The 19,615-nt window shown below is 37.6% G+C and overlaps 1 protein-coding gene across 2 annotated transcripts in view; it reads right to left on the bottom strand.

The window, feature by feature from the left end:
- Nucleotides 1-19,615, bottom strand: part of SHANK2 (SH3 and multiple ankyrin repeat domains 2) — a gene marked incomplete at both ends in the record, with an annotated part of 309,427 nt that overhangs the window by 134,854 nt on the left and 154,958 nt on the right. For both annotated transcript variants that reach the window (XM_084263484.1, XM_084263485.1), the window contains one exon: nt 16,451-16,526. In XM_084263484.1, the coding sequence (XP_084119610.1) occupies nt 16,451-16,526 (76 nt within the window). The remainder of the gene's footprint in view (nt 1-16,450; nt 16,527-19,615) is intronic.

Raw genomic sequence — 19,615 nt, 5'->3', positions numbered from 1 at the left:
TCCGTACTATCTATGATACACCAAATTTCAATAGGCAAAATCCTTAAAGTCCTCTTCTGACCAATCTCAAACTGGAATTAAACAGTGTCCATTTCAGAGATTAGTTTTCAGAATATTACTAGTTCCATATTATAGTAATAAATTGAGTAAATTTTAAATCAATAGCTCATTATTTAAAATAGGGCGCACATTACTTTGACACTGCATACAAAGTTAAATGCAAAACATGTCCTATCAAGTGCAGAATATTTCTGCATGAAGTACAATCTGAAATGTAAAAACTTCAGGCCAAGAAAAAGTCAATCTAAAATCACTTTCGCTTTATCTGAAGACTAAATGTTAGAAAACATGTTTGTTCATTGGTTCATGTAGCTTCTGTAACACTTAGAGGCTCAATAATTTTGCAGAGTTGTTACAATTTCTGTAATTTTACAGACTTAACAATGAGGAAAGGAAATAAAGGGAAATAATGGGAAATAAAGGGAAATAAAAGTCACCTGGGATTTGAACTCAGCTGTTATGTTCAACCTAACAACCATCATTTGTGCAGACGTTTCTAGACAATGAGAATTTCCACTTTGATAACAGCCCATTAAGACAATACTTGAGGAAGGAAGCAGAACTGTAGAGTCCTTCACAAAGACCTTTATGAAGAAACTATAGGTGAAGCATCCATTCCCAATAGAGACAAACCCATGAAACCTAGCTTCCATTTCACATGTTAAGGTGTGACTTTCTAAAACAGTTAAAATTCTAAAGATGGAAACTGTCAAGACCACAGAATATCTTTAGGCAAGCTTCCACATGCATGATTCACAGAATCACAAGGTTGGAAAAGACCTATGAAGATCAAGTCCAACCAATCCCATCCTAAGCTAAACCATATCCCTAAGTACCTCACCTACCCTTTTTTTAAACACATCCAGGGAAGGTGACTCAACCACCTCCCTGGGCAGCCTGTTCCAGGCCCTAACAACTCTTTCAATAAATTTTTTTTGTCTAATGTCCAATCCAAACGCGCCCTGGTGCAGCTTTTTGTGACTTCCCCTTGTCCTATCACCTATCACCTGGCTGAAGGGACCATCGCCCACCTCAACAACCTCCTTTCAGGTAGTTCTAGGTGGTGATAAGATCTCCCCTCAGCCTTCTCTTCTCCAGGCTAAACAGCCCCAGCTCCCTCAGCCGTTCCTCGTATGAATTGCCCTCCAGCCCCTTCACCGGCCTGGTTGCCCTTCTATGGACTTGCTCGAGGACCTCAATGTCCTTCTTATGGTGGGGAGCCCAGAACTGCACACAGTACTCGAGGTGTGGCTTGACCAATGCTCAGTACAGGGCCACAATCTCTTCCCTATACCTACTGGCCACACTATTTTTGATACAAGCCAGGATGCCATTGGCCTTCTTGGCCACCTGACCACACTGTTGGCTCATAGTCAGCCTGCAGACAACCAACACCCTCAGGTCCTTCTCTGCCTGTCAGCTCTCCAGTCTCCCCCAAGCCTGTAGCGCTGCACAGGGTTGTTATGTCCCATGTGCAGCACTCTACACTTGGCCATGTTAAACTTCATCCCATTGTTCTCAGCCCATCGGTCCAGTCTGTTCAGGTCCCTCTGAAGAGCCTCCCTACCCTCAAGCAGATCAACACTTCCTCCTAGTTTAGTGTCATCTGCAAACTTACTGAGTGAGCTGATTTCAATCTGAAAAACAGCACATAGAATAAACTCCATTGGAAAGGATTGTCATGACCCAAAATACTTTGCCAGATGCAATAAAACAGAATGTAAACCATTCCATAAATTTATATACAATGCCTGAAAGCAGTCACACTAGTAGTTTTCAAGCTAAGATTATAAATTTATGCTTGTTTACATTCAACCCCACATGAGGGCAGGCAAGAAACCTATTAAAGAGGAGCTCTTTACTAACATTCCATCAGGCAATCCCTGATATAAAAGCACATAAAAACATTCTCTCCAGACATTTTCCTTATTTGGGAAAGTTACCTGTCCTGATACCATATGCAATGGAAATGATGTCTACAGCAAATCTTTAATATAGAACAGACTTCCAGTAGAGAAAAATTTTGCTGTCATTGCTGGAAGGGGTCAGCTTTACTGTTTATAGTCATCTACTGTAATGACTCCAGGAAAATTGGCTAATCCTAGTAATTAAGGGCTTCAAGATTAATGAAGACTCTGTATGTGATTGATCAAGTTTTCGAGGCATTGATCATCAACAGATCGTAGCCACACCAGTGAGCATGTTTCCTTGCACAGCAAATGGAAGAATACACAGATTGTCCCTACCTAACCCACTTACAACCCAAATGGAAACAGCAAGATGTAGTCACCCATATATTCAAACTCATAGTAACCTCTCAGTAACGCATTTCCATCACATGCAGAGATTTCCTCACTGCACTGCAACGCAATTTGTCTTAAGAATGCGCTTTTTTGGTAAATATGTTTATTATGCCAACAATTCACAACCCAGTGCTACTGCCTTTGGAAGAACTTTTTCATAGTGTCTTAAATAACATCTTAAATAATCAGTAATAATTTCCAGCTATTTTTGGGAAACATGTTTGCCATTTTTCAGAATGGCTGTTTATTTTCTACACTTTGCTTTTCTCAACTGCTTATTCCCACCTTCTAGAAATGCTTTCTGTAAGCACAATGTAGTCTTACAGAAGATATTCTGTAAAAACACAATCAGATATTTTGTCCTGTCTTGTGTCAAAACACATGCATAGACCTCACACTATACACCTTATCCATCCTACCAATATAAATTCAGTCATATAAGATGAGTTTAAATGATCTTCCTTTAGTATGTGTAGTGATCTGGCAGTATATTGCAAGATGTTTTTAAGATGAGGGCAGTAAGGAATTATGTTTGTATACATGGTTATTAAGTACCTCAACATTATACTCAAGGAAGATAAAACATTAGCACAGAAATCCTGCAAAACGGTTAACTTCAAGCTGCTAAACTCCTTATCAGGCAGCTGAAGATACAAGTCCAAGGAGTATAATGATGGCACAATAAATAAAATATGACAGAGAAGGGAAGAACAGAATCACATAGAAGAAATTAAACTGCAGGGTTGTCCCTTCTGTTCTTCAATATCTGAGGCCAAGAGATTCTCACAATATGGTAAAGTAAAAGCATTGTTTCCATTCACTGCAGCTTTTGACTTTCACCTTTCTTATCCTTATCACCAAAAATGTCAGAAACATTTGCAGGAACTCACAGATGTATTTTTTCTTGTTTCTTCAAGTTAGGGTATCGGGGCACAGGCCTACATTTTCTTCCGCGTTACTATTGTACATAAAATTGAGTTAGGCTGTAAATTGAGCTGTTTCCCAAAACAGTGTTAATTACCATGACCCAGAATTCTCAGACCTGCACAGCATCTACTGTTAAAGCTGAATTTGATGGCTTAGAGGTTGCATTTGGAGGTAATAAAGCTGCCCATCCATAAAGGCTAATGCAGTTCTCAAAATACTCTTTACTATCTTCAAAATTGTTACACTGGAGAATAAGCATTATTTTATCAGGCGTTCACAATAATAGGGACTTCGGTCATTTTGCTACTTCACAAAAATGTTACAAAATCAGGGCTACATGTGGACGTGCAGTGTGGAATAAAATGCTTAGTACTACCTATGGCTTCTGGCTTCACATGTGCTCCTAAGGAAATGCAGCATCCATCGACAGCACCTTTACAAGCACTCCCAACAACTGGTCCTGTGTCAATGCCATACTGACACAGCTGGCGCTCCAGCAGAAAAAAAAAACGTAGAAGGCAAAAAAGACCAACAGCACCACCTTTGCACTGGTCTTCTCTCTGGCTTTTTAATTTGATGCAAGTAACTTTAAATTGCAATAGAAAGGACATACTCTAATATCTCCTCAGTTACCTCGACTCCATGGCTGACAGGCTAACTCGGCATAGCCATGTCTTCCTCACCTAGATATGTTCAGGTAAAGTAAATAAACGGCAAAAGATGATGCTGCTCTACTCTTCCTATATCCCTGGATTTGTCTTTCAGATCTCCTTTACCAGTTCTGTACCTATGGAGTACAGTAAACATCACCTAGAGAGATTTTTGCTCATGAGAAAAGCAAGGCTGAATATTTTCTGTTGAAATTAATTTGTTGATGAAAGAGGTATATGCCAAACTGTAACACATCATAAAACACATTTAGATATTCCCTAATTGCTATAGTGCACAGGTCTATATTATGTTGTGAGGAAATTATAGATAACAGTAAAAGCTCACAGGGCTTATAAATTCTTCCACTTAAAAAGGTGTTTCATTCACTTTTAAACAAGTAATGATGCCATCTTGATTGGAATTTGAATACTTGAAACCCTCGGTAAAAAATGAACAGTCCTTCACTAAGTTGCCCCCTGAAAAAAACCCCAACTCCAACAAACCAATCATTAAGTGATTCAGTAAGAATTAGGACATCAGAAAGTTTGTGTTACTTTTTCCAGCCTGGTGGTTAACAGAATTGCCTAAAAGATTAACCATGATTATAAAGAACAACCTATGTCAAAGAAAGTAACACTACTATATACTTCAATAACTGTATGCTATAAAATATCACAAAGAAACACAGGTCCTAAGAGAGAAACATTAGACTTTATGATGCAAGTGGAAAGCTACACAATTGCTTTATGCAGAACCAAGGAGAAATTTCCGCTCACTATGTATGTACATCAGTACACATTCTTTTATCCACCCTTTAGTTACACTTAATATCATATTCTTTGCTGTGTAGGAGAAGGTAGGAGGTAATCTAATGTAATACCCAAGTCAATTGATTTGGCCAGTATTACTTTTGGATATTTTTCCCTGTTTTCACCCTACTGTGCTGAAACTGTAACCACTGAAATGACATATTGACAAAGCAAATCAGGAAGTTAATCAACCTCCTGGAAATGGGAATAATCCAATAAAAGCTTGATTTTATATTATACAGAAATCTCAGGATAGGATATAAAGACAGTGGTAAAATCATGTTCTTTTTAATATACATAAATATATATATATATACACACACATATAGGGATATATGGAAAGACACATATTTATATATATGCTATATATACACATGCACACTAAAATGAGTATATTTATATTTAAAAAAGAAATGTTATTATTCTCTTACATTGGCACTGATAGGGAGAGAACAAAAAAAAACACGGTGAGGTGAGGAGCATGGCAAATTGAGCTTCAAAAAAGAAGCTTCATACCTCCATCATAATTAATTTCACTTATATTTTGAAAATAAACAGTCAACTAAAGTACCGCACATGACAAAGTACGAACTAACCATGAAACATTTGGGCAGGTGTCCTGATATAGAACATGAGGTTTTTACAATGCAGAGTCCTTCAAACCATTTTATACAGATGTTCCATCAATCTATTCAGCATATTGCTGAAGCACACTCCACTTATACCTGATCCTTAGCAGCAATTTTCAGTTGTAATTATGAAGCATTTGAGCAATCTAATCTTGGAAATATTAATATTCATTGCTCATACTATGAGCCTTGAACAAACAGACTGTACAAACACTTACTTATGTTTGGGTAACTAAAATATTTATCCACCTTACTTTTTAGGTTTGCACACCAGCTGCAGTTCCAGCCCCTGCTATTACTTCCAAACCACACAGAAATAGGAATTTTCTATCTAAGCATCTTAACATCTAAAGGGTTTACACAAAAGGAATAATAATAGTAATAGGAATAATAATAAATTTTATTTGTTATATAGGTGGTTTTAATCAATAATTTTCCAAATGGTTTTGCTGAAGGTGATCAGTATTATCACAATCACAGTAACAAGGACAGGAACACATTTAAGGTTAGAGAATAGGGCAACTTACAAAGGTAGAACCAGGCAGGTAAATCTAGATCTAAGATAATGGTATGAGGGTACAGAAACATAGCTAGACGTAACAATAAAGATTTTCTTCAGCTGACGCAGCATCCAAACCAGCTCATATAGCTTGCTAATCAATCTCTATGCTTATCTCAGAGTTGGCATACATCAGACAGGACTTTGAATTTTTTTCTTCCCTTCTTAGAGACCCTCACTGGAACATAAGCACAGCTATCCAGGGTTGGACATGCCAATCCTTGGAGCCTAGCACCCTGCCTTTGTCAAAGGCCAAGACCCAAGAAGGGTGCAAGAGATGGACAAGCACATCTGCTGCTTCCCCAGAGTACTCCAGCAGCCCCCAACCAAGCTGTACTACTCACTCCTCATGTTGCTGAAACCCAGAGTATGCTGTATTCCCTTCGTCTTGTATGGTTTTCTCATCACCCTTTGGCACGTGCACATTCCACGGTAACACAGGGGATTATATCTGCCTGCTTCAGGACCTCTGGATTGGTGTTTCTATAATACATTTCAGTTACACTCGCAGTAAAAAAAAAAAAAAAGTGTTTTATTAACACTTTTAAAATGTGTTACAAGCATTTTAAGGTACCATTTGACACTGCAGAACTTTCTAACAACTACTAAACTTACTACACATTTCAACTTTGTAACTTGATTTGCTCACCCAGCTGTTCAGAGCGCCTAAACATACTTAAGGCTGAAATTGTGAAATAGGGGAAAGAGACTTATGATTTCATGACTGGTGATAACCATGAGTTTCAAATTATTTTTAAGGGATCCCTCCTGGTTTCCATCACACCCTGTTTGGATGGTGAGCAGGAGAAATTATTGCCCTCCTGACCTGCCTTCCATGGAAACTAAATACAGCTTTAACCACAAAAAGTCTTAGAAACACTGCCTGTTCATTTCCACTTCAAATTCTACACTGTAGAGAGTTGTATACTGCTCCAATCATCAGTGTTAAAATTCCTGCAAGAATTTATGACACTTTAGTATGAGGCATGTTACAACTAAGTTTCAAGTTCTATCCTAAAACAAGTGTGACATTAACAATGGCACACAGGAAAGTTTTTCTGAAAGCATTTTCTCACTTACTTTCTTCTCCAAGCGCTACAAAAGCACAATATGGAATGAGAAACTTAGATTTTCTAAGATTTTACTGAAAAACAATTAAGAAGTGGCTTCAATTAGAGTTTAATTTACACATATCCCTGACTAATCACCACATTATTTTATAATCTCATTAATGTCAAAAAGGAAGTGGCATCTCAACATTTTTTTTCTGAAATACATTCTCCCCTCTTTCCATCTTTCTATTTACACTAAGCCCTTGAATCATTTTTTTGCAAAACAGGTTGAGAAATGTCCATCTTAACAGCTTTCCTGTACAAAAGTATGATAATTTTTAGCTTTTTTATCAAAACATGGCCAGTTTAGCCCACAACTCCAGAAGTGAAAAATTACTGACTTTACAGATACTAGCTGATGAAGAGAGAGAATTCTGCTTCATTTGAATTGGTCATTACTTTTCTTAAGTGAATGTTGAACTGGAATCTCTCCTTATTATGCCTTTGGCATTCAGTTATAGTTCACTGGACATGTAAATTCTGGAAATATGAAACTTCTTTTCGTTACTTACTGGAGACAGAGTAAAAAAAAAAAGGTTATTTCAATTCTATAGAGTGACTAACTTAAGATGCACAGAGTTTAATTTTAAATATATTTCAGAATTTATAATACTTGGAGTGTTTACAGTTGATGTCTAAACCACCTCTGGTATGGCTACAGCTGTTCTACAAATCTGATAATGTTACACTATCAGCAAGAGACATAGGTAACAGTCTTTTTTCTCAACACGCAGTTAGCACTATTCTCTGTGTTTAACAATCACTGTTCTTCTGTTCAGAATTTTGCCGTGAAATCAGTTTTAGTGAAATTCTTATCCATTAAAACAAACAGTTTGTTAACAGATTTTAATCTAAATTACGCCTTCAGTAGACATCATTTCTCTAGACTATGGGATTAACAGGCACTCCCAGCAATATCACCAGCTATCCAATTGGCATATCTGCCAATCATTCAAACCTAGAATCCCCATGTGCATGCCACAACCTTTGAGGACAGAGCTAGCATCTGTCTCTTGGCTCAGTAAAAGAGTTGTAAAAAACGTGGATAAAGAATTGCATTATCAGCCAGGTTCTTGGCATTCATTAGCGCTACCAGGTATGGGTTTAGTTCAAAGCAGGCTAACATACGGGACTCAAGCCCAGAGCTTCTTTATTGCAGGTGAAGACCCTGACACCAGCTAGTGCTTGCCCTACAGCAGATCCCTCTTTGTATGGTTTGACCTCACTCAACTAAAGGAATTACAATTATAGCTCATCTATTTATCCCAAGACAAAACAAGACATCCTCCTCCTATCAATCAATCACGTTTTGCACAATGGAAGAGCTTTGTAGCCACCATTTTTTAACTCAGAGCATGAAAATCAATCTATGACTTCTCAATAGTTTCTTCTTTTAAGAGGAAAAATAAAAAGAAAAGAGGTACATTGTCTGCCAATCATCCTTAGAATTAACCCTATAAATCAAATTCTTCAAATACAACAGATATTTGTGAAAAATCTGTCTGGAAAGAGGAAAAAAAAAATGTTTAAAGCTTTGCTCTCACTGGAGGAAAGCCCACAGTGGGAGCTCAGCAGTTATTTGTTCCTTTTGGCCTGCCAAAACTTACAAATGCATCACTTACAATCAGAGACACCATATGTCGGCTTTTGCTCATCTAGTGATTAGGTGAGAGGAAGACAGCCAAAGGTGTAGTGGGGCAGGGAATTAAAGGTCATATAGAGGAAGCTAAGTCATCGCAGTGGAGGATGGGAGACAGGAATGTAAAATACTGTTAAAAACTTAATGGTTCTCCTTTTTCCCCAAAAGCCAAACATTCTAGTCTCCTATCTCCTATTTTCCTCTTCTCTGTCCTTGCATCTAATTATGAGGCTCCTGTTTCTAACTAACCCTTTTTCTTTTCCTTCTTTATTTTTTTTTTTTTTACTTTTCTCTATTCTAATTCAGAAAAGTTTATCTCTCCCCATGCACAGGACACAGGCTGCTGCTTTCAGTTCTGACATTTAAATCCTTCCTGTCCTCCAGCATCCATCCGCTCGGGGGAGTTGCAGAGAAAATACTGTTGAGCTTGAGAGAGAATCAGTTCCTGTGCAGGAAATGGCACATCCACCAAATCATGGCCCTTGCAGTCAGGATCTTCTGTACCCATAGTTACACAGTTAGGTTTTCATTCAAGGTGGAACCTTAAAGTTTTACAGAAAGGTAATTTTAATTTTAAATTTGGGAAGGGATGTATATATATATGGAAACTGATGGTCGTTCTTTGCTAACTCTTTACCTCTAAAAATTTAGGCAAACATCTAATGCAGAAAATGTCTGAAAAATTTTAATAATTAGATGCAAAACTATTAATTGCTAAAAGCAGGTTCTTACTCAACTGTTTTAAACAAACTTCACTTCTAAGGCAGGAAAAAACTTACAAGTTTTGGAAACATACAAGTTAATGGAAACCCTCGTCACTCTCTACTGTAGTTTTGCATGTTACTCTAATTGTATTGGACTTTAATACTGTGCCGTCATGCAATTATACTACAGATTTCGATGAAGAGGTACTACAGTTCAGATACACACACACACACACTTTTTACCTCTTATTTTGGCAATTACTTTAAATATTTTCTGCAGTCACCAACATAAAATGCTCAGCCACGGCAGCACACAACAGCAGGGAAGGCAAAGTGCAAAGTTTTTTATTAGCAAGTAAGATAATTTTCATTAGAAATTAAATAACTGTAAATGAAAAACTTCACGTTGTACATATCCACCTGTTCCACAAAATCTACAATGCCTTAATTATTGCTTGAACATATATGTAATTTTCCAAATGGTATTAAATTATATTCTTCAAGTTAATGAGGTGCAAGGTACTAAAAATGAGCTACCCTTGTCTTTCTGCCTTACACATTAAGAGCAGTTCAGCACTAACAAATTATTATACTCATAGTAAATTAATTATTTCAGAAGGGGCACCGAGAAGCCCAACAAAATATCTTCAGCAATAAAGTAACAATACATGCACACAAAACATTTTACATACTTTGGTTTCTGTAATTTGGTTGGTGCTGATTGTTCTCCATGCCCAAACGAACCAAGAGTGTCACATACGCAAAGATCTTCAATCATTATAACATCTCAATGAGCATTCAGATGCAACCACATTACTGGTTATACCAATGCATCTATTTTATCTAAATTCCATTATATATACAGTACAACTATGAGCATGCTCAGATATTTTTGCTAGCATCTCCTGGACAAAAATTGACCAATGGTTAGATGGAAAAAAAGTACTATTTTCACTTCTTTCCACCAAGGAAACCAAGAATAATGTTTAAAACCTGTGCCTGCAGTGAAGAACAACTGTAAAATCACTTTCAACTTATTATCAAAGTGTCAGCCCCACAATAAAGTAAAAGAAATCATGAATTAAGTTTAAGAAAGAACACCATCCATTTTAATATGGTCCCTCCAGTTCCTGCAAGAGACTCAATGTGACGGTACAAACCTAACAGAAAAAGATAGTACTGATGAACTGATGCCATCCAACAGAAAACAAAAAAAGTCACCTATGTCAATGCAGAAAGACCTATTCCCTGCGTAATGATACTTCTCTTGGTGTCTCCCTCACTGGCCAAGGAAGAGCCAACATGAAAATGTGGCAAGCAGGATGTAAAAAATAACAATGGCTTTTAGACACTCCTTCAATTTTTGTTCAGAACCACTTGCCAGGATTTCACAGATTGCTGCTGATGGCAAAAGCAAGTAGCACTCAGCAAGTGCATGTGCTCGATTCACTGCAAGACGGAAGCGGAACCACTGCTAAGCCATATCCAGGACACAGTCCCAGCTCACGACTTGCAATGTCCATAACCAGGACAAGGTCCTTCATACCTCATGACCTGCAATGACCAGAATTCTTCAAAAGGTTTTTACCCATTTAAAATACATATTTCAAGTGATGAGCAATTGCATTTTTCCAGGAGAAGGACAATATATTTATGCAAAATACCCACATGAAACCAGAAATCAAACTAGATGAAAGTATTTCTGCATCTAATCAAGAGCTTTTCCTGGACAAAAAGTGTAATTACTATGTAACGCACCTAATGTTTAAAGTATTAAGACAGAACCACTTACATCATGACTTTAGGACCAAGACTGCAGGTTAAAAAACCAAAAGGCACTATGCAGCATGCTGAACTACGGGGGTAGACAGGTCCAGTTGCATCAAAAAGTCTCTCTGAACTACCTAGGATTAAAGCTGCTCCATCTGACAGTGCAGATGACAACATCAACAGAGAACTGATGGGATACACAGCTGAGAATAATCTCCCTTTTTTGTTATGTGTTTGTATGTAAATTGACTTTTGAGGAGTTGCTTCTGTCCTCATCTGTGCTCATGAGACATGGATGCTGCCACCTGACTCCATGTAAGGGCATGAGGGTTAATGAATTAAGCTTTTAATTAAGCTTTCTTGCACATTCCTCCCAGACCACACAATCCAATTTTCCTCTTTTTCTTCATCCAGAAAAACAGAACTAAAAACAGAAGGCAAATCAATTTGGTCTCGTCACTAACTTTGTGGCAAGAAGCCTTTATTATTACACCCTCTCCTGTTGTAACTATGGGACATCGAGAAAAGCCACCAAGAAAGATTCTCCTATGCAGTGAGTAGTAGAAGAATGGGAAGACACAGGAGAGGCAGGAAAGCTTACATTATATCACATACTCAATAACTGCATTGAAGTTGGCATTCCATTATGCTATTAACTATTGCTATTTCACTGTTTCATTGGGGGTGGGATGGAGATGATGCAATTAATGCAGGACTAAAAGTTTCCAAATCCATGAAGGTAACTGCATCATGTTTTCCACCAAATAATTTATAATTGTTATGTAAAATTGCTCATATTTATGCCTCCAGAGTATGAAAGCTAAGTTACCACTTTATCATCAGTCACATCACACTTATAAAGCTGATAACACTATACATTTGAAATTAAACAACTAATTCATTTCACATATTTTAATTTGATAGCTTCATTTTGGCTTCTCTCTGATTTTCCTATCTATACAATTCACTGTTCTATCTCGAGAGAATTAATCAATTCCCTCACTTCAGTTAAAAAGCAGATTAAAAATAATTTGTAAATGTTTGCCTTATTTTTAATTTTTAAAAAAATAAATATTAAAAAAAAATTAACATGCATTCTATGCCTTAGCAGTAATTCATGTTATTAAACTGGAATTCAACCTTGATAAAAGATGATTCCATGAAATAACTGATTTAAGATCCACAAATAATTTTTTTTTACTTAAAGGTAATCTTGAGCTTTAACTAGACTTCTGAAGGGTATTTAAAATACATTAAAGCACTTTCTCATGGTTGTCTTGATCACTGCTGACCACAGATACAGGGAAGCCACGAAACTTTAGGAGTCACATCAAAAGAGCCTTGCAACTCTTGTTGGTATATCTGTTTTTTACGATAAGGAGGTGATGGATATAAGTTGAAGGGGGGGGGGGATTTAGATTAAATATTATGAAGAAATTTTTCCCTGAGAGGGTCAGGAGGCCCTGGCACAGGTTGCTCAGTGAAACTGTGGCCGCCCCTGGGTCCCTGGCAGTGGTCAAGTCCAAGTTGTGTTGTCCCACAGTGAATAGTGCTTTAGGAAACCTGGGCTAGTTGAAGATGTCCCTACTCATTGCAGGCATGTTGGACTAGGTGGCCTTTAAAGGTCCCCTCCAACCTGAATTATTCTATGACTCTTTTCTATGATTTGATGATTTTTCTATGCCAGCTTTCCGTACCTGCCTGTGGCTCTAAGACATGTCAAGCAAGCGCAGGCTCAAGCCTTATCCTTCCCTTCAACAGGCCTATCCTTCCCCCTTCAACATTTGTCCATCTGCTACAGAGTAAAGACAAATTATTGATTTGTTCTTAAAAGGTTTTAATAAAATAGTAAAGGGACTCTCATAAAGGAATGTCAGTAGTAGCAGCTTGTGACAGTCGCAAGAGACAACATAATTTTTGCATAACCAAATTTATCCCATCAGCATTTAAAGCAGATAACACATTAGACCTGATAACTCCAAAAATTATATTTGTATGATATTTAATAACAATTTGCATTGGCAAGCAAGTCTCACTGCCTTTCTACATATTAGTAAGTATACTACCCATTTTCCTGAAGTATTAATGTATGGATAGCTGATCTCTTATGCAAAGCTGAAATAGCATTTAATGAACTTCCATTACTCAAGCTGCACGGTTTCCTAAAGATGAAAAATGCCATTTACAATGTATTTTCCTGCATGTGAATAAGCCCATTAATATAGATTTCTGAACAGAGTGTTTATCTCAGCAATTTTTGCCCTTTGGGAGGGGGAAGGAAAAAGAGAAGGGAGCAAACGCTTCCCTTTACTCCCCCGCATCATCTCCAGAAAGGAACTGGATTGGATTTCTGAATACTTTGGTTTCAAAGCTCTAATACATAGGCACAATTGCCTTCTAACAAATGTTTATTAAAACTTAGCTGCAAGCAGTTAAATCCGTTTTACTATATTCTCCCCTTATTTTGATAGGAAGTGATAACAGCGAAAGCAATCACAGCAATACAAATTTGGAAATAATTGAGATCCGCTGCTAGTTTGACATCTTGTTTGCCTCTTTAGCCCATGCTAGGAATTAAAGCTGTACATTCTAACAAGACACACTAATCTCCAGTCAGATTCTTAAATGCAAATTCTTTTTCTTTACCAGTGATACGTAAGCATCAGTAAAATTACCATTTAGATGCACAAAAAAGCTGATTAGCTGCTTCAGTCAAGTATCTGAATGGCAATGTTGTGTGCTGTTGCAGTTTTAGGACAGCAAATTCTCGAACTCTATTTTGTTTAGAAAAAAAAAAATCAGAACAGCCATTTGCTGTATGTCATGTTTTTAAAGCATGAAAAAGGAAGTTTACCTTTCATCACGATATACGTTCTCTGTAAATACACCAGTACAGTAAGTTGTCATGTGCGCTTCTGACAAATAAGTTTTTTTCTTTTCCACTAACTAACTAGGCTTGACACCAAAAGCTGCTGGGTGGTTTTTGTGTGGTCGATTTAAAAAAAAATTCCTGGTGTTATTTTACAAAAATTCTAAAAGTATTTTGCTCTACGTAAAATTGTGTTAAACAAGCCTACTTTTCCAATGTGTTCCTGGGAATTTCCCATCAATTCTACCTTCTCCTACCTCTCCCTTTCAATTTACACTTGTTCTGCTGGACATCCATTGTTACTCTTCAAAATAGGTCCACAGAGTTTCAGATTCTCTGCAGAAATTATGCTTGAGTTTTCTTCAAAACTTTGCTATACTCAGAAGCTGACAAGAGGACTCTGTTGCTTTCCTTCTAGGCAATTAATAGATATCAATGCCAAAACCAGAAAGAATTGCAGACATACTTCCTACCTAATTTCTCAACAATAAGGGTGTACAAAACTTGATCTGATTTTATCTGATAATTTTTCCTGCTCAGATGGAGTTCTCAATCAGGTAACAAATTTTTTGAGAGTTTTGCTATTGCACTGCCCAAGCCTAATGCCTTAAGGGGGAAAAAAAAAAAACCCAAACATTCAAAAATAAACCAACAACCTCCCCCTCTGTGAGTTCCCAAAACCATTATACTCTTGGGAGTATAATCCACTCATGCTCAACAGATCACAGACGTACTTGAGCATCACTGAAATGAGGTACAAGCCCTTGGTCTGAATATGGCTTTTGGCATCCTGCTTTCAAAATGTATCTCTTACTGCCTATTTCACAGAGGCAGGTGGCGTTGTTCTCTCCTGACAACAGACTTGAATTTCCTTAGGATAGGAATAACAAACGATCCAAATGCTTTAGAATCAATAGGTCCCTGTGTGTCCTGCCTGCTCCCTGCCTCCCCCTGCCCCCGCCAAGAAAAAAAAATAAAATTGTTAGAAAACAGTAGTAGGTTTCCAAGTGAGACTATTTGGTATTTCTGAGGCAACGTGCTGCAACCACAGCTTCTAGCTGTACAGAAACAACCTGATTGACTATCCAATCACATCATTGTCCAACAGTGCAAAGCTCTGGTAACTTGGCTGATCATGACAAGGGAACACGTAAGACACTGAAATGGGTTTTCACTATTCCTAAGTCACAGCAGCAAGAGTCAATGCCCTGAAGCACACCACACACAATAACAGGGATCCCTCTAAAATGGGATGTTTGTAGCCAACCCACAAACCTGTTCTTCCTCCCACCATGTCACCAAAGCTTCCCTCTTCATCCAACACGGCAACACTCTTTCACATCAGAACTCAAGGGACTGCAGGTTTACATATTTTTCAAATATTTATAGGCTGTATGCACCAAGCAACCAGCAGGTCCCCAGCCTTTGAGAGCTCTGCACTCTAACCATCAGGAAAACAGGACATCTTGGGTAGCCAAACTGCATCAGCTGACTTAAATTCCACTCTTCCTCCCCAAATTGCTTAGCTGGCATACAAACTGTGCATCACCCCAAGAGCAAGGATTAAGACCAGACATTAAACCCAAAAGTTACATTTCCTCTTTTTTTATTTTTCAGTATTGCACTACATGAAACAGTCATTGCTTTACAGATTTCAGACTCCTTTTTCTACAAAAAAACGTGTTTTTCTTGTAAATAAAAAAACAAACCAAACACCAAACCAAACAAACAAAAAACCCACCCAAAGTTGCAATTAGACAGTGATAAGTGTAATGTTTACAGTATGCCACCACAATTTGCTCAGGAAGACACCAACAGTTAACTGAGGCTCTGTGCTTTAAAAACTATGCTTTCTACCAGAAGTTGGTGTATGTCCAATGTGTATGCAACATGGGAAAAGAACCTGCTTAAAAATCATGAATACTCAGCAGAGATTGAAAATAAATAAATCTAATTTCTCAATTCCTCATTTCTAACAGCCTAATTTCTACTTAGGATCTAAAGATGCAAATCACAACAATTTATTTTGGTTTTCCTGTCAGCAAGTATAACTCTAAAGCAAGTATAACAAATAAAGAAGGTCTGATCTTGTGAAGTATCCAGCAGCTTAAGTGGTCCTTCACTGTAGAAGCAGCTGGAACATACTGCTTTTGTGAAATGCTCCTATCTGTCACAGCTCGTGAAAACAAAATAGTGATACTCATTACTTCATTACTCATTATTTTTGTAGACCTAGCCCATATGAAAAAGTAGCTGTGATAGATAAAAAAAAAATTAGATATAGAATGGTATATTGAGAAGCTCTGTTTAGTAATCTGCTTCCCTCTTCCTCTCAAAAGTCTAAACCAAAAGTAACAATTAAATACAACCTGGAATGATTTTGTGAAAGAGATTGTGACCAAAAAGAAAAATTCTTACCTTGAAGCATCAAAGCTGTCATAGGATCCAACTGTGTAATGTCTAAACAGTTTCTTTGTTCTATCTGTTCGTGTTTCTGCACAAAGAAAAAAGAACTTTTAATAATACTCCTGTATTTCTTAATCAAGTGTTGTTTGAATCTGCCATTTCAAAGCGGATCTTTTTGCTGTACACCAGTAAAAGAAAACTTGCAGTACTTTATAGAATCACAGAATGGTTGAGGTCAGTAGGGACTTCTGGAGGTCACCTTGTCCAACTGCCCTGATCAAGCAGGACCACCTAGAGCTCCTTGCCCAGGACCATGTCCAGGTGGCTTTTGAATACCCCTAAGGAGGGAGACTCCACCCTCAGCACCCTATTCCTGTGCTCAGTCACTCTTGTAGTAAAAAAGTATTTCCTTATGTTCCCTTACAGTGACTTAACGTGCTTTCAGGGCATTTTGAAAAAAAATTACTTCAGAGTTGAGACATTCTTTTATCATATCACACACATCAAGTGAGTAAGGAGAACTATTCATGTATCTTATAATTCACAACTTTTAGAGTACCACCCACATTCACAGTGGTAAAACCTTTCCAGTCCAATCTTTGGTTTTTTTATAGGTTGGACACAGAGGCAAAATACAAGATAGAAAGAAGACAAATCAGCAACGTGTTTTGGAAAGGTTGGAAAAGTAGCAAAAGAATGCAAAATGGTGGGTTTTTTTTTGTTTAAACACACACACTTACAAAAAATAAGGCTATTTCTACAATTTTATTAGGCATATGGAGAATGGAGTAGGGGGAAGATTAGCTGCCCACATTCATCACCATCAGTCCAATCTCACAGGAAATAGAATAGTGCTATGAAACTTGTACTACCATTATAGAGCAAAAGAAAACAATCCAAAGAAGTGGATGGAGTTGTGTGATAAAAAAAACCCCAACAAACCCATACCCCATATTTGGGAAACATGAAGAATAAAGGAATGACGCAATATATCTACTAAAAAAAGGCATTTAAATGATAAATTTATTCTCTTTCGTATGGAAAAAACCATCTAACTCACTAAAGAAGTTCCTGCATGGAGTGGCTGCAGCATTAAATCACCCTCTGGGGCTTGAACATGATCTTCAGAAGTATTTCTACAATTCACCAGCATTTACACTAGTTTAGTATGGGCATACAGTTAAAGTACTTTGTTTAGAACCGCATCTATAGAACGACTGACAACAGGACTAAACATCTCTCTTCCTCTAGGACTGAAAGATGCTCTCTTATTTATTCCTTTCAATGGGTACCAATAAATCTAGTGTGTGGAGAGGATGCAGAAGCTGCTGCAGTATTTGTTAAAGGGTTTCACTGAAACACTACCGCTATATATCTGCGCGTGTATGTGCACAAAATTACACTTTTGGGGAAGGACAAAAAGATTTTAAGAGAGGTAAGTAATTAATTGTAAGATGCTTCTTCAGAATGACAGGAAAATACACAAAGCTTACTTCCAAAGAGACACTCAAATAAAGTAAAACTTTAAGGAAAAAGAGAGTAAGAGACTTCTTTGGTAGCTGTACATATTGCAATAATTGCTGTTCAAATGAATCAATTTTCTGAGTCTTACTCAGCCTTCACCACAACGCTATTTTGGTGTATTCATTTTTTGCTCAGATGAGTATTTTCATGGCAGCCCCTTTTCACACAGTTTCTTCATTCAAGGGAAGAGACTTACACAGAAACTGTAGGTTTTGAGACAAGAAAAAGTCTTGTATAAATACAGCTTGGTCCTCAAATGCAATCACATTAAGTTAGGCTAACAGACATCAAAAATTGAACTGAAACATTTCTGGTTTTGCTTGTGACCATGAAATTCTCATCTGCATGGCTGAGGAATTTTTCACTAAAGGACAGCTTGACTCCATCCAAACAGATTTTATTGCCTCTCCAAGCTGGACACAGCCCTCAAGGTACACCATTTCTATGTCACAACTCTTAAGGATGTTAAAAATTACTGTGAGAGGTAGTGCTGTCAGATGACCAAGTGCTAGTTTGCAGAGAGAAAAAAAAAAATACATCAGTGCAGGATGACAGGCTCTAAACATGGCCAAGGAGCACAGTGCAGAAGAAAGCACTGGGAGGCAAGGCAGACTTTGGGAAGAGGGGTAGGTAAAACGCATCTTTCCTTGCTTTAACCAGTACAGCTGACACATAACCGGACTGGTTGAAGACATAAATACAAATTCATACATAATACAGAGGAATTATGGCTGCAAACACATGTGCAGGTTGTAGCTGGCTAAGAGAGGAAGTTATTTCTTCATAGCAGTGCACCAATTTGCAAAATACAAGTAAAGCAATACTAAGAAAACCCAGAAATATTTACATTGAGACAAATTTTGTGGGGACAGCCTCCTTCCTATAGGGTGAATAAAGAGGTAGAAAATCCCTAATATAAATCTGTTTTGTACAGGCTTATTTTGTCCCTTTGTCACTCACCTACACCCTCTATTTTATGCCAGAGAGACCTTACCTTTACGTCAGGCTGCAGTTCTTATTGCCCTTACCCTCCCTTGCTTTTCCAGAACACTCAAAAAGGACACAACTTGCTCCAGGAACCACCTAGCACCTAACTAGACACAACCAAAGCTCAACCATCCAGCACAGTAGCTACAGGGCTGGAGGACAACATGCTGCTTTTCACACCAGTACCCAAGACTACAGGACAGATGCTCAAAGAGATTTGGCTTTGAAGTAGCTCACAGTATGACTGTACCTCTCAACATGCTGTAAGGGGTTCAGTGAATTTTATGGGTCATGCCTTTGTTGCTAAGTTTAGAAGTTTAGCTTCAAAATCCAATGCCCCGCTGTGATGTGGAATAAAGAGACCTGCATGAATTGCAGTCAATTCCCCATTGAGCAATATTCTTTTTCACAGCATCTTAAAAACCAGATTAATATCAAGAGACATAATCAGAAGAAACAGAAAAACATAAACCAGGATTCATTCCACTTTGAGTTTACCACTGGCCTGTTTTCCAAAGTCACTTACAAATAATTAAAATAACAAAGTATGATGAAGAATATTTTGGAAATCATAAAGCCACTGCTAGAATCTTAAGGAGCCAGATGTTTCTTCTGTAGAAACTGTTTTCTATAGCATGATATTTCAGTGCTATTAACGAATACAAA

The sequence above is a fragment of the Gallinula chloropus genome, assembly GCF_964237585.1.
Source record: "Gallinula chloropus genome assembly, chromosome: 4".
NCBI lineage: Eukaryota > Metazoa > Chordata > Aves > Gruiformes > Rallidae > Gallinula > Gallinula chloropus.
This window is presented reverse-complemented; position numbering and strand designations above follow the sequence as displayed.